Source organism: Pipistrellus hanaki (genome assembly GCF_964339955.1).
Source record: "Pipistrellus hanaki genome assembly, chromosome: 1".
Lineage (NCBI taxonomy): Eukaryota > Metazoa > Chordata > Mammalia > Chiroptera > Vespertilionidae > Pipistrellus > Pipistrellus hanaki.
Genome location: NC_140503.1, coordinates 27,378,990 through 27,395,978, shown reverse-complemented (window position 1 = coordinate 27,395,978; position 16,989 = coordinate 27,378,990). Strand labels below are relative to the sequence as shown.

At 35.6% G+C, this 16,989-nt stretch overlaps 1 protein-coding gene across 1 annotated transcript; it reads left to right on the top strand.

Moving 5' to 3' along the window:
• Positions 1-1,732: 1,732 nt before the first annotated feature.
• CCDC196 (coiled-coil domain containing 196) lies at positions 1,733-14,189 on the top strand (the record flags this gene model as incomplete). Its single annotated transcript, XM_084864250.1, is given in 12 exon segments — positions 1,733-1,782; positions 1,826-2,038; positions 3,243-3,339; positions 4,052-4,102; positions 6,088-6,165; positions 6,349-6,432; positions 6,964-7,023; positions 7,422-7,544; positions 7,547-7,568; positions 7,740-7,755; positions 13,791-13,848; positions 14,037-14,189. Coding segments are annotated over 12 exon segments (1,005 nt in total).
• Between the last annotated feature and the right edge of the window lie 2,800 nt (positions 14,190-16,989).

Below are 16,989 nucleotides of genomic sequence, written 5' to 3'. Positions count from 1 at the left end.
GATGTAAAAGATACTTAGGAGAGATATATGTATCACATATAACCAGGAGCAGATCCTGGTTTTGTGTGATCCTGAAGTGTATAAAATTTGGAGAGTTTTCTCTTTTCAAAAAAGAACACAAAATTATGAATTCAAAATGAGATAAAGAACCTTTGGTAGAGGTCTATTAAAATGAAGGGCTCTAAAGCTTAAGCTTTGTTAGTTTCATATAAATCAGCTTTTTTTTTTTTGTATTTGACCCAAATAAACTCAAAATGCACTAAAATATAAACATCTAACATGAACCAGAAACTTAACATAATACTACATTTTATTCTCATAATAAACATTTTTATTTACCATTCTTTTTCATTGAAGTGGTAACTGAGATTCAAAGAGGTTAGTAACTTACAGCTCAGGGCGCAGAGTGAAATGAGATTCAGACCAAGACCTGGCAAACTAAAACTTGTGATATTTTAAATAAATAATTACATATGTTTTTATTGACTTCAGATAGAGGAAGGAAGAGGGAGAGAGGGATAGAAATATCCATGATAATTGATCAGTTGCCTTCTGCACACCTCCTTCTGAGGACAGAGCCCGAAACCTGGGCTTGTGCCCTGAGCGGGAATCAAATGGTAACCTCCTGGCTCATGGATCCAATCTTGTGTTATTTTACTGCAATACTCTGCTTCTAATGTTTCCCGAAAGACAAAGGGTTTAAGTGAATTTGAAGACTGCCCCTAGAAAATGCTTGGAAATGTTCAGTTAATATTTGAAAATGGTATAACCTAATTCACATTTGAAAACATCACTAAAATTACTGTCCTAAAACTGTGTTTAAAGGGCATAAAGAAACAAATATATAACTTTTTTGGTTATCCTCTGCCCATTAAGTGACATAAATGAAGACAGAAAATCTTAGGGTCTATGAGAAATGTGCTTCTGATAAGGAGAGGAAAATGGGGGCAGAATCAGAATCTAGAGGTAAGTCTAGAATTACAGCCTCTCAGGAAAAAGCCTAGCTAAGTAAGGACATACTGACAGTATGGATTTTTCACAAATTTTATCTTCTTGTTACGTGTCCAATATTAATCCACCTTCCCATTGAGATATTTCAAGTTTTAAAAATAGGAAAATAGTTATATTTGCCAAATGTATAATACTACTCAATATTATATCTGTACCTTATATTTGCCAGTTTGGCCTCTATTTTTAGAAAATGTCTCTTAGAGGTAGCCTCTCTTCCTCCTAGGACCACCCAGAAGGTAGATAGATGCTATGTCTTTATCTTTTCTTCACCCACAGAATCCAGTACCATTCCCTACAGATAGCAGGGATTCCATGGAGGTTAATTGCCATAGAAGATAGTGTTGATGAGTTATTTTTGATAGGCTGCCATTTCCTACCACATTAGGAATTCCATAATATAGATGCTTTATGACTCTATATGATTTAATCAAAGACTTCAGAATAAAACTTTTGGCATTAGCTAAAGCTAAGGCAAGAACTTATTAGATGTAGTTAATAGTATTTTTAGTCAATAAACTGTCATTGATGTTGGAGTTACTTAAAAGACCTGTTGATTCTGTGGTCTTGGGACCATTGTGACCTCAAGCTGCAGCTAAAATCAGTCCAATGCAACAGGAGTTTCAAGAACAGCAGCACAAAAATGATGACAACTGAATGGAACAGGAAGGCACATATTTTCAAGAAGACCTCTTTATTCTTAAAGTAGAAGTTTCCTTTCAAGATGACAAGTAGTTCAGACTCTCAAGGTTCTCACTTGCCCCCCAAAACAAGGTGAGTCTTTGACAGAAGATGCTAAGTGATAATTATTTAGGAGGGAAAAGAGAGTATTACTAACACAGACTAAAGGCAGATACTATGGTGTCTCTTCCCACAGAAGTTCTAACATAGATTGCAACTTCTTGAAGGAATTGAATGAGGACTTAAAACTAAGAAAACTGGAACTTCTAGAGCTGCTAACACCTCTTGAAGATAACAACAACCCCTTAATCCAAAAGTTAATGTCTAACTTGGAGGAAAAACAAAGAAGGTAATGGCTCCCTACTCAGGATTTCCTAAAGGTAGAAAGCCTGGCTAAGGTTAATCCATAAGATTAGCAATGATTACTTACATGTTAAAAAGGGTTGACATTCAGTTAAAGTAGGTAAAGAATTTATAACCACAAAATCAGAATGGCAAGAAATCCTTTTTCTCTTTTAGTAAAATTAAATATGACTCAGCCCTCATCTCATGGAGTTATAGTTATTACTCTTTTCCCTAGTGAATCTACCCAAGAAAAGATAGGGCCTTTAATATCTTCAGTTTATTATGGTCATACTAATAGCTCCTTATTCATGTTTGTGGAATCACTTTAGGATAGATGACTCTGCTCTTCCCATGCCAAGCAGTGGAATAGCAATCTTTTTAAACATACTAGGCAGTTGAGGTCTTAATGCTTCACCAACATAACTCACTGTTCTTGGGATCCACCAACTCTCTATTTTCTGTCTAGTCTTGGACAATATCACCTTAATGGATTTACCTTCATTCTTGGGAGCTTGGAATTTTGGAGAATGCCAGGCAGAAAGTTATGGTAAAGCAAACCCAGGAACTCAGGTTTCTCTTGGGGAAAGAAAAAACAAAGTCTTTATTCTCTGCTTATAATTAGAGAGGAAAAAATACAACAATATAAACATTATTAATGCCATTAAAGGATACCTACTCTCACAAAGACTTGCTATTGACTCAGATTTTATTGGAAACTTCTTCATGGCTGATTCTCTGGGGACTACCATAAGTATATAAGTGGTTTCCCCAACTAACTCAAATGTCTTCATATAAAGAAACAAGGTAGAGGAGGGACAGAGACAGGGTAGGGAATAATTCTTGGATTTATCCTAAAGACAACAGGTTCTTTGACTTCCTTTCCGGGAGTAAAAGTTCCCCTTCTCCTTCAAAGGTCATATATCAGACATTCTTCTGATATAGTGGAGAAGAGCCTCATTGGCTGTTGAAGACCTACGTTTTGAGCATTATAGAGCACATAATTTATTACAGAGCACACAGCTAAGGCAAATGTCAACTAGGAATGGAGTCATCCTACTAAGACCTGCTATATCTAGAAGGACTTTCATAGCTCCCATGATTTCAGCCCCCATCTCATTCCCATGGTAGAATACTTTCTGACTGGTTGCAAAATATTAATATTACTTGTAGGAAGTATTATGTTTATGATGTCTCTCTCCTCCTTCTAGTCTGCAGATTATGAGACAGATCATGGCAGGGAAGGGGAGTGAAGAATCCTCATCCCTGGAGATCATTCAGGAAGCAGAGGACATGAAGCAGAATCTAGTAAGAGGTTGATGGGCACTCCAGGGAATGGCCTCCTGACCAGAGATCGATTCCATTTCTGTGGAAGGAAAGACAGAGGGTTCATCTCTAGTATCTGATGCTCTAACATTTATACATCCTTGATCTAGAAAGTCCAGGATGACCCAAAGGAAGTCAGATAAAATGTTGGCGAAAACAAGGACTAATAGCTAGCAAATATTCTATTACTTTAACTTTCAAAAAACTTCTTATCTAGTGATCAATAAATATAAACATATTAACCCTTCAGTTTCAGAAAAGATAGAAAATTCCTACCAAAATAAAATAAAATAAATAGTTTGTTCTGAAAGTTTTATAAGATTTTTTTAAATCAACAATGTAAAGAATCTTAAAAATTAGAAATTAGTGTGTTAAGCCCTAAAGAAATTTCCATATGATCATATGTCTTAAGTATTATCAGTGTGAGGAACCCATTTCTATTAATATCATACCACAATAATCATAATTAAAGTTATTTAAAAATTTTATTATTTTTTTATCATAATAATTATCAAAGTCATCTCTCATGTTCCTGGATTTGGGGCTAGGCTCATTTGTTGTTTTCCTCATTCGTGGTTGACTATGTCCTTGCACTCCTTTCCCCTTATTAATAATTTCTTTGAATTTCACTTTAATGATGGAACAGACACATGTTTCTGTTTGTTTGGTTTCCCCTCTCCTTCCCCCAAAACAGGAAAGGAAAAACAAGATGCTTTGGAAAGAAATGGAGATGCTATGGAACAAGGTGTGCCTCTAAGTATCTCTTGAAAGTATTGTCATACAGACCATAATGCAAATACACTTCCCTTCAGACCATAATGCAAATACACTTCCCTTCCTCTGGTCCATATCCTCATTTTTTTCACTGTCCCTGCTTCTACTCATGCCTCATCCTAATTCATTCTTTGCATAGCAGCCAAAGTGATGTTTTTAAAACAGTCAAATCATATCACTCTTCTTATGAAAACCCTTCACAGATACCTCTTATTGTGGTTATCTGGCTCTGGTCTGCCTCTCTAGTCTCCTCTCACAGAAGTCCTTCCCTCCCTCATGTGGTTTCTCAAACATGCTAAGACTTTTCCTATCTCAAGGCTTTTGTTCTTGTTTTAGCCTTGGCTGGTAATGGTATTTCCTTATGGTTGGATCATTCTCATCCTTCAGATCTCTGTTTAAATGTCACCTCCTCAGAGAGGCCCTCCTAGTTTACTTTATTTAAAATATGGCAACCCACCTACAATCTATTGTGCAACCCTGTTCATGTCTTTCATAACACTTTTTATGACATAAGCTTATAATTATTACTATTTTATTATTATCATTATTTTACTTGTTTCTTGCCTCTTTGCTTTTGGAATAAGAAGAGCTCCTCCAGTCATCTCTGAATGTCCAACACATATCTCAATGCTTGGAACAATAGATAATCAATAAATTTAAATGGATTAAATGAATGAATACCTAATTCTAATTCCCTATAATTTTGCAGCAATCATTGCATTGTTTAAGATAACAATAGTAAGGCCTTTTGCTGGGAAACCAGACGGGGTAGATATTCTTTTATGGACTAAGTCCTTGCTATCTGAGTGCTTTTCCACAGGCTATGTGTCTAGATAGTGTCTTGTGATAAAAACAGGTTTGTCATGTGATTTCTGATTGCTTTTTTTGTTTCTTTATTTTTTGTTAATCCTCACCTGAGGATATTTTCCCATTGCTTTGTAGAGAGATTGGAAGGGATGGGGAGAAACAGAGAGAAAGAAACATTAATGTGATAGAGACAAACTGATTGGTTGCTTCCCACACCCAAACAGGGCCAGGGATCAATAGAGCCTGCAACCAACGTATGTGCTCTTGACCAGAAGTGAACCCAGGACCCTTTAGTTTGAGGGCTGACACTCTGTCTACTGAGCCAAATCAACTAGGGCTCTGACTGATTTTTTAATCTCACCTTTCCACAAATAATGAGGATACCATGAAGCCTTGCACCTTATACTGAGATCTCCTACTTCTCAGTGGCAACTACAAATCAGTTCTATGAATTGTGAGAGGTTTTAGTTCCTGAGTTCTTGAGTCTTTGTGACAGGAAATATCCTCTATCCAAATCCAGGTTCTCCAGAGTTCCAATGAGACTTTTTTAAAGGATGCCCAAATGACTTAGATTGTGATTGGCTTTCCTTACCCACACTTGTAGACAGTGAAAATGAAGAGAGAAGAGCAGTCTGCCTAGTGGTTAAGAACCCAGGCTTCAGAATCTGATAAATCTGGTTCAGATTCCAGCTCTGTACTTTCCTAGCTGTGTGATACCAAAAATAAATAAATAAATAAATAAATAAATAAATAAATAAATAAATAAAATTTTAAAAAAAATAAAATAACTTCTCCAAGTCTCAGTTTTTTCATCTGTAAAATGAAAATAAAAATAGTCCTGTAAGGATTGAATAAGAATGTTTTCAATGTCATAGAGTAGTGTAAGTAAATAAGTAGCTTATAACTAGTGATTGGTATATAATAAAGTTCAATTAATAGTTACTATTATTATTATATTATTATAATATACAATCAAAGGATGAAATGAAAGGGCTTGTTCCATTCTGAACCCCCTTTGGTTGTTCACTTTTCATTTGGGGCCTGAGAGATTGATGACTGGCAGGAACCAAAAGCCTTAACCCTTGTTGGATTTCCACTTCCCTTACTCATTCCTGCTAATTAAAGTTTTTCCAATATGTCTCTCTGCAGGCATTCAACACAGAAGAATTCAGTGATCAACAGAAAGCATCACAGATAAAAAACAAAGCAAACTTGCAGGATGAAAAGGCAAGTAGACTTCTTGGTATTTTATATCACACAACTGGAAACAGCAGTTGACAATCAGGATTATTTTGGGTAGGCAGATATGTAAGATCTGGGCCTTTAGGATATATTGGACTCATTGTCTGCTAAGACATTGTACTTCTTTTCTGGGCTCTCCCAGTTTTTTAGCTCTCCTTTTCCACCCAGGCTCCTGAAACCCCCTCATCACCTAAGAAGATCAAGAATGAATTGGAGATAACATATACAGAGAAAGTGAAGGAGATAAGGAAGGTAGTACACATTTTCTGAATGGCACTGGCTTTTAGAGCTGACAGAGTAGATATCATTAATGTAGCAGTAATATATCTAAACTATAAAGTGCTCCTGAATTGATGCAAAAATTTATAGGAGATCTGATTCCCTTTTGACATTATATTTGAGTCAGAGTGACACTGCAAGTTTCTGGGAAATCATGTTAGTGAGGGCAAAGTGGGAGAAGCTGTGCCAACAATGACAGTTTCACAATAGCTATGTGATATCAAAACACCTGTTAATTTGTTTTTGAACATTTATTTGGTATTATGCTGGTATCTAATCTTCTCTCCGCCAACTCATTCATAGAAGCATAGCCTGTTCACTTAGATTTTTAACTTTTGGAGAGAGAATTGTACAGTGAGACCAATTAAAAGGACTGCAGTTGAAGCCAATGTATTAGTGAATCTATGACACCATAATTTTACTCTAAAGACTTTGTGGCATATTGAGAAAACTGATTTCTGATCTCAATTTACTTTGTCACCCAGAGGCTCTTTCTTCCACCAGGAAAAGCAACAGAGGAAAATAGAATGGGTGAGGTACCAGGAACAAGCCAACAACCTTCAGGTATTAATTACTTCCAAGACTAGACTCTGGGTACAATTTCATTCATACAATAAATATAAAGGCTTTTCGCTTCATAATGTTAAGCCTGATCCCTTTATCTCAATTACCAATTGTCCTGCTAAAAGAAATGAATGTTTCATGGGGAGACCTCTGGAGAGAACTGTCTCTAGCTTCACCTTCAGTAAGCTGGGGATAAATAGTATTTTTTCCTATGGTCTTGATTTTGTTCTATTTGAAACAGGAAGAAAAAAAAAATCACAAATACTTTCTTCTCAACTTTAAAAAAACTAAGCATGATAGGATCATTTTTAAACTTCTGAGTAAAAAGGATTCAGGTAATAGTGGTTTTAGAGAAGCCAGTACTATACGAATAGTTTTGAAAAATGTTCTCTTTGTAGAATGACTTTAATGGAAAAGTGATTGAGCTCAGAATTGAAGCCTTGAAGAACTACCAGAAGGCCAATGATCTGAAATTATCACTATACTTACAGCAGAATTTTGAGCCAAAGCAAGCATTTTTATAAATCTTCCTCGGCCCCAAGAAGGTAGGCAAACTTTCATTGATACACAGTTTGAGGTTTTGTTTTGTTTTACATTAGAGATCCCATTACTTGTAGAGTGATCAACATAATGTCTGGCACATAGTTAAATGTTAATAATGTTATAATATATTTTTATCACTATCATCATCATTATTATTATTTATTATTATTCAGAAGCTCTCACGCCAAGGTAAGGATTTCTCTGGAGGAAGTGAAATTTTCTTTTGTAAGAACTAATATACTTAGCATATGTATTTAATACATAGTTGGCATTTGATAAACTAGCCATTTCCTCCCCATCCCCCACCCGGCTCCTAAAAATTAAAGTAGCTTTATCTCATGAACCTAGACTCTGCTACTCAAAACAGAGGGCCAAGAAGATAGACATCTGACAATGGCTGTGAGTTTCACCAATTCAGATAGTCCTCTGGGAGTTTCAGTATCCCTCCACCTCCCAAAGAATTTATGGCATCATTAGAGCAAATCATACCAAAAGAAAGAGAATAAAGGAATGTTTTCAGAGGGGCAGGAGAAAAGAGTTCTTAAATTTTCAGGGATCTAAGAATCTGAACTCTGTATTTTAAAAGACACATAGAATGAGAAATAATAGCTAAGGGATGATAATGTTTTATCAGTATCAGTAACATGTATCTCTAATTTCCTTTCAATCATAGTCTATAAAGGGCTTAAACAGTTTACAATATCACACACAGGACTTAGGATGAAATAAATATAGAGGACAAAATGACTAGTAAATCAACACAAAGGAAAAATAATTCGAAGCTAGGTGAATACATGAAAATGCATAACAGAAGTACTACCCATGTTTCCCCGAAAATAAGACATCCTCCGAAAATAAGACCTAGCACATAGAAAGATAAGACATCCCCTAAAAATAAGACCTAGCACAACTTTGGGAGAAAAAATTAATATAAGACACTGTCTTATTTTCGGGGAAACAGGGTATATAGTAGGTAGAGGCAGGCTTCAAATATGATTCTGAATTTTTCAGAAAAAGAAACATGGATTTATGGTGTCCACAAAATAAGAAATCACCAATTGATCAGAACTATAGCTTTTATTGGTACTGAGACCAGGAGAAATTTCTTTCCAAGTCCTTATCATGGGGACAGGATACTATGTGTATTATGGTAGCTAGTGTTCTCAATAATTACTCTACAATGAATTCACAATCTAAATTTCCTAGACTATTTCTTACCTGCTCCTTGGCACAATCTGATAAAAAATTATTAATTTGAAGTTTAAAAAAATGATGAATCAGCTCAAGATGCTTATTCTGATTTGATCCTTACACAAAGTTAGAAAATCTAGAAGACTGGATATCCTTCAGCCAGTGTTCCATTCATATTTGTCTTTTAACTGTTGATTTTTATAAGAATTGGATACAGAAAGCTTGAGGCTTTCTTTTCCAATAAGAACCTGGAATATGACCAAAACTAGTATAAAGTCATTAAGATACTAATGAAAATGATAGAAAAAAAGAGGGTTCTGAGGAGAACAGATCCTTCTTTTACTTAATTTAAAATTATCTGAAGGTCATCTTGAGGGATCCATGGAGTAAGGGGTCAAAATTCTTTTAGTTATAGATTCAAATCAAGTCAAAATTAGTAATAAGTGAAAGATTTCATTCAACTTCATCACCTCAAACTCTGAGTCTTTGAGCTGTGAACTAGGACAACCCTCAGATCAACATCCTTTTTGTCATCTCTTCTATGCTTCTGGAGAATTAAGTGACAGGACACCAAACTGTTTTGTTATAGCAAATGACTGTAGCCACAGGCATGAGTGACCCATTGCTACTGTGTTTTATTGATTATGCATTCATTGAGCATGGATTATAGGCCAATTTAATTTTCTCATACACACATATGGGTCTGAAATCTAAGTCTTAGAGTTTGGTTATGTTGACCTATTTATAACCTTGTGTTTGATTTTTGCAAAGTAAACCAAAGAAACATTAGTTTCCTTTATAGAGGAATTCTTAAAGTAATTATCTTAATATTATTACCTACAGTAATATAATAGGGAAGTGGTTTGGTGGTGCTCAGTGTTTCCCAACTTCTATGTCCCTAGGACTATTGTTTATTCAATATTTTCTACTTAGATTGAGTTTAGTTTCTTAAACACATTACTTGAAAATAAAATTTATATTACTATTTTAAATGAAATCCAGTGTAGTTTTTCATAATAGAAAGTAAATATAATAGTAAGTATACAGAAATCAAAATTTTAATATTCTAACAAGATGTTGAAGGCTGAGGCATGTTTTATTTTTATTAAGAAATGAAATTAGCAAGATGTAAAGAGTTTTATTTTTTAAAACATGTTTTTATTTAAAGAGGAAGGGAGAGGAAGAGACAGAAACATCAATGATGAGAATCACTTACCGGCTGCCTCTTGCACGCCCCCTTAATGGGGATCAAGCCTGCGACCCTGTAATGTGCCATGACCAGGAATCAAACCATGACCTCCTGGTTCATAGGTCAACACTCATCCACTGAGCCACACTGGCCAAGCAAGATATAGAGTTTCTTTAAAAAAAAAAAAAAAAAAACAGCAACAAATAGAAACTTTCTCCTTGATGCCATCAAAGTTGAGAGAATTAAAAAAGTAAAGTTTTCCCACTGTAACTGATGTGTTTAGTACCTCCTAGATTTATTTCAGTTGTTACCTAAAATCATCTCATTGTCAAATTTTAGGAAATAGTAATTTAGTGTAAAAAGCACTATGTTTAGAATCATGTATAAATTATAGGCCTTACTCTGAGGCTAATCAGTTACATAACTTGGGCAGATCACTTAGTTTCAGTTTTTTCTTTATCTAAAATAACCATAAAATATTATAGAGCATGTTGAAATCTTATGGTGGGGTGTGGGTTTTTTTAATCCTCACTCAAGGATATGTTTATCGATTTTAGAGAGGGGGAGAAAGGGAGAGAGAGAGAGAGAGAGAGAGAGAGAGAGAGAGAGAGAGAGAGAGAGAGAGAGAGAGAGAGAGAGAGAGAAACATTAATTGGTTGCCTCCTATGTGTGTCTTGACCAGGAATCAAGCCTGCAACCTAGGTATGTGCCCTGATCAAAAATCAAACTTAAGACCTTTTGGTGTACAGGACTATGCTCCAACCAACTGAGGCACCAGGGTGAAAACATGGTTTTGTAAAACCCTCACAATGACTCTGGGGTAGTGATTATAGAACAAGAATCTAGTTCAAAGAAGTCAGGCTTCTGACTCCATATCCAAAGTTCATCTCCTAGAAAATGCTATACAAAGGAAGTATGAAAGCATGTGATTTCTATGACTCTTCCACTTCTACAGGCTATGACTAGAATTCAAATTTATTATTGATTTATAGTATAATCTTCTGAATAAGGAATCATACTTCCTAAGATTAATTTGTTCAGTAAAACAGGTTGACAGATTTGTAATTCTGAATTTAGCCCAGTAGGTGGCACCCATCACATCCAGGCTTCTCGTCCACAAGTCATGGTAATTTAGGAAATGCTGTGGGAGTGACTGGCCTTCTATTACCTTTGAGAAAACGTATTAAATGAAACACACACACACACACACACACACACACACACACACACCATAATGATGTTTTCTGTCATGCTCTGTGGTACTGAGGTGTATTACTGGCTGCCTTGATTAGACTGTATTAAACTTGAAATTCTGCTTTACAATTCTTCTCTACTATTATTTTTCTACTCCCTGCATTCCAAAAAATAGTCACTGCCCACTTCCTCCACAATCCCTATCTATCACTGTTTCTTTTTACCATTGATAAATCAGGCAATTGGGGCACTGACTTAAAAATCAATTAGGCAATTGCACAAGGTGTGGTGATTTTTTGAAGGTTAAGGACTTAATAGTGTTCCTGAATCGTTTTTCTTTTCCTCTAGATTCAAAAGAATTGAATTTCACAAATCTTTCTTAAGGAAGGGGTGGAATGTAATTTTGGACCCACCACCCTGTAAATCAAGTACAGGACCTATCGTTCAAGGCATTTCCAACTAGAGAGAGGGCTTCTCTCCCTGTTCTTGCCAAGAATCCCTCAACTGTCCTGTGTTCTGGTTGGCTGAGTCCCAGTGATATGACCTATTTGGTTGGCAAACTTTAATCCTATATTAATATTACTGACTTGGTTACACTTCAAGCAATCACTACTTTCAAATTCCCTTGAGGCCCAGATTGTTGTATTAATCTTGACAGTCTTATTTGTTTAGCATACTGCATCACCTAGTCTTATAGAAGAATTATTATTTTATACGTAGGTAACGTCTTTCCTTTAAGTCTTTCCAGAGATGGAGCACATTTGGAGGAATTTGCTTTCCCACCAGAGTGAAATTACAATTTGACCCAGGGTATATAGCAGCCTTTCCTTGCCTTCATTAGAGTTTTGAGAGCAGTTCTTGGCCTTTGTCACCTATCTTAAGAAAACACAGGCATGAAGCAATCTGTAAATTCAGCTGAATTTCCCATTATGACTGCTATTGTTTAAGGAAGAGGTTTATCTTTAGTAATAATAGAAGTGGTGATAAGACATTTGATTCTGACAGCCTTGGTTTTCTCTCCTCTGCACTCCTCCTCCCAAAACTCTTAGCAATTTCTTGAACTCTTTTGAGTAGCTGAAGGTTAGATGGGAATATTTTGCTACATTTATAAATCCAGAGGAAAGTACAGTCAGGTGGGAAATGAATACTCTTGAGACCTTATTTATTCTATAACTCCCTCTGTTCTAAAAGAAAGCAAGTCATTCTTCTCAGCTTTAACCTTTACTTCACTTTAGTATTACTCTTCCTGATGGCTGAAATACACTCCAGCAGGTGCTGCTGAAAGGAAAATAAGCTAAAATGCTGAAAGGCAGGATGGAAACCCACAGCTAGCTTAAATATGGGTCCTTAATGAATAGCTCTCAACACAGGCCTTTCTAAGCTTTGAGGCAACTCGATGTCAGAGCTAGGTTTATGGTATTAGTAGGTTATGAAGTTAATTTCTAAACTAGATCATTCTTTCACTTCATAGAAAACCCCACAGAATTCCAGGGGGAAAATAAGACTCCCCCACGGCAAATATACATTTTAAAGGTTTAAATAAAGTAAATGGCACTTTTGTTAATATTATGATTATTTCAATGAGTGACAATAGATTCCAAACTTTTTTGCACTACACAGAAGAAAAGCAGGATGGCTAGGATAGGGTTGCCATATTTAGCAAATAGAAAGAGGATGCCCAGTTAAAACTGAATTATAGATATATAATACTTTTTTAATATAAATGTCCCAAATATTGCATGGATACACTTATAATAAAAATTATGTGGTGTTTATTGAAATCCATGTTCAACCGAATGTCCTATATTTTAATCTAGCAACACTAACCTAGGACAGATTCACTACAGAGTCTAGCACCCTACAATTCTCCGTCTCCCCTTTCTTTCTTCCCTTTTTATTGCCTCTCTTCTCCCACTCTATCTCAGACTGTGCCTCTTCTTTCTCCTCCTTACCCCCACCTTAATCTTTGATTTGTTCTTATTATCCACAGTTGGCCATTTTTGTGGGTTATCTGAGGGTATGAATATATGTATACGAATTACCATCACATTTCTTCATTCAAAAGTTGTATTAGAAGTACATTTTGTAGCCTCTCAAATAAAATCACTTATTTGCATGTAAGATTCAATGATTTTTTTCCCCCCTGTGGGACATGAGCTTTCAATAAAAAACAAAATAAAAGATTTGTCACTCTAACATTAAAAATACTGCTTGATAAAGTTGTTTTCTTTTTAATTGTTTTAAATCCTCTCTATGAATATGTTTTTATTGATTTTCAGAAAGAGAGGAAGGGAGGAAGAAGAGAGAGAGAAAAACATCGATGTGAGAAACATTGATTAATTGCCTCCCTTAGGCACCCTGACCCAGGATCAAACTGCAATTTAAGTATGTGCCCTAACCTTAGTCGAACCCACAACCTTTTGCTGTATGGGATGATGCTCCAGTCAACGTAGTCACTGGGCCAGGGCAATAAAGCTGTTCTCTAAAACAACAATTAGAAAATCTACATTAATGCTAATACCAAGAATCAATCTTATAATCATACAATGCTATAATATTGTGATGAATGTCATTCATAGCCTTGCAACACAAACTAAAACTAGTTTTTTTCCTCAAAGAAAGCTCTTGTTATCCTAATGTTTCCCTTCAGGTACTGTGGGCACTACAACTATGGGCACGGAACTAAGGGCAAAAATGAATCTAATGTGGTGAGAACTACTTTCATTTTCAAAATCACTTTAAAGTCTAGAAAAGTTGTAGAATTTTGGAATGCATTTGTTAATGTACATTCTAGTTTAATATTTTTAAGGGATTTGTAAAGTGAGTACCAGGATATTTGATGTTTTAGCTCTGTGTGCCTGTGTGTATGTGTGTGTTTTCCTCCTTCCTCTTTCAGAGAGTCCTGGGATCTAAGACCTACACAGAACAAGGAACTAAAGGAAGTCAGTTTGATGATGAAGGAGGGAGACTCTTTTTTATGAGGTCACTGACAGATGAATCTCTGAAGATTTCGAAGATTTGCTTGAACAGATTTAAAGACCAAGCGTAGACATTTGTGTCCATTAAAAATCTCTCAAACTTTTGCTTTAGTGCTGTTCACATCTCATTCCCCACCAAACTGGGTGGAAATGCTAGTTAGATGCTTGGCCTTAAGCATGTTAGGAATGTAGTCAATTGTAAACAGCCTTTTTTTGATAGCTTTTGATTTTGAAATGACTAGATTCAAACCACATCGTTAAGTCCACAAAAAGCTGCTCCTCTCAACCTCTGAAATGTTTAATTTTGGCAAATGAATAAAAGTAGGTACAAAATAAGAAAAATTATACCCCACATACTCCTTTTACTCTCTCACCAACCACTCCCATTTGCCCAGGTCATCATAATCTATTCCTTGAATACCTTCTACCTTCCTCGTACTACCTTTTTAGTTCAGCCTTTCTTTACTGCCTGGGTTACAACCACTTGTTTCCCTGCTTCCAGTCTCTCTAATGATTGGCACCACTGAAACTACCTTTTCTAAGAAAGAAATGAGGTCATGTCACTTCCCTATGGGTTTCCCATTGACTTTAGTGTAAAGCCCACACTCGGTCACAGACCGTATGATAATGATCTGCCTCCTGCCTACATCTCCAGATTCATCCCCTTCCCTCATATATCCTACATTGAGCTCTGCAGAACGATTTGCAGTTCCCCTGATGCACACTGAGTACTTTTATCTCCATGCCTTTAAACAAAGCTGTTTCTCTGCCTAAAAAATTCTTTCCTTGTCTGCTTGACCATTGCCTATTTGTCCTAAGGGCTGAGTTTAGTGCCCATCTTTTATCCCAATAATTCTCAACCCAACTTGTGTATTAGAATCTCCTCAAGAGCTTTAAAAAAAATACCAATTCATTGGGGCCCTTTCCAGATAACTTAAGTCATGATCTCTGAGAGATAGGACAAGAGCATCTATTTTTTAAAAGCTCCTTGGGAATTCTTAAGTTCAAACCTTAAGCCAGGTTTGAGCATTACTGTTCTAGGCTCTCTGACTTCTATCATAGCACTTAATGAACTATATTGCAATTATTTGTTTACCCAGTTAACTTCCTCATCAAATGGTAAGCTCTTTAAGCCCAGGACCATGTCTTATTCATCTTTTCATGCTGAATACCTAACACAGTGCCTGAGATTTGATAGAGGCTCCGATACTGCCGAAGGCCATAGAAAGTTAATTGCAAAGTCCTAGGTTTGTTCACACCCTGTCTTGTGCCAATATGATACTACTGGATCATAATGAAGTATGAAAGATCTTCATATCTTTATTTTGCTTAGGTATCATTAAATTCCTTTAATATTAATATGGGGGAGTTGACTTGTTATAAAACACTACATAACCTGTAAGAATCCCTTTTAAATTCTAGTAATGAGCAAAGTAAGCCAACCAATTAAAAATCTTATTTCTCCCTAAATTAATTTAAATTTTTATAAAGGTGTATTTTTTTAATGCACTTTGGAACTAGAAAAAGTTTACACAAAATCACAGAATTTGGACTTTAGAAGGGACTGTAGTAAGCATAAACTTTCTTCACAGAGAGGAAACTGGAGTTTAGACATGTTGAAAGGGTATCCAAAGTTCCACAGATAATGGGGGCTGTTAACAATTAAGCTGAACACCAATGCCTAGGTGTTATTACTACCAGTTAACATTCCAATTTAACTCGCATTGCCTTTCTTGACCACAAAAACAACAGGCTCTGCAGCCCTGAGACTATTGGTTTCATATGCTACCTACTGAGTTAGCTGAGTGTGTGATTCACATTCCGTTTTAAGAAAGTCAGCAGTCCTGAGAGATGTTCCAAATCAATTGGATTGAACAGAGAAATGAGAACAAAAATCAGGAATATAAAACTTGACTGTACCACTGACTACCTTGAACATAATAGCATTTATTCTCAGGCCCTCAGATTCTCAATTTAAAAATAGGATTAAAAGAGCGCCATTTGAATGTTTTAAAATCATGTATTGTTATTGTTTTACCCCTTCAATGTGTTTAGATAACTGAGCATTTTCCTTATTTTTGAACTATATTACAATTATGTGTTATTAACTATTCATTAACTAAGGCATGAAATAAGCTAGTTTGCTAGCTAACAAAGACTTACAACTTTGTGAAAAATGAATCATTTACCATCTCCAAAGTACTGAATTGCATGTTCATTATCAGCCTGGCTTATCACCTTTCTTTAAGTGCTCTGACTCTTTCAATTTCTTCAAAACACAAAACTGAAATATTGTAGCTTTTAATTCTACTTTGTTTTAAAGACTTTACTTTGGACTCTGACTTTCACCCATAAGACAGTGCAAAGTTATCAATTAGGTAGGCTGCCTATGCACAGGTCTCACATTTGTGTGTACCAATTTGCTTGGTTTTTCTTACCCAACAAATCAGAAACTCATTCAAGCTACTCAAACTCCCAAGAGAGTCATTGACAAATCAAATATTAACTTAAACTACAGAGAGGACTATATAATTACAATATGTCTATGTTTAGGGCATCCCCATCTCCAAATCAAATTATTAGGGAAACTGAATTAGTGGTCCAAAAGTATTGGTTGAATTGAAACATCATTAATACAGTTTTTAGATTCATAATATTTTTTTCTAAGAATAAAACTCCCGATACCCATGACTTTCCTTGGGGAGATACTTTTCAATTTTAAGTTCAACTGAGGAAAACTGTCCCATCAGCAATCCATTTACAAACCACAATGTTGGGTAGTTTTATTTTTGTGGCTTATCTCATTTATTTTACCTTGACTTTCTATCTACAAAATATTTGTCATATTTCACCACCCAAAGTTACCTTTTT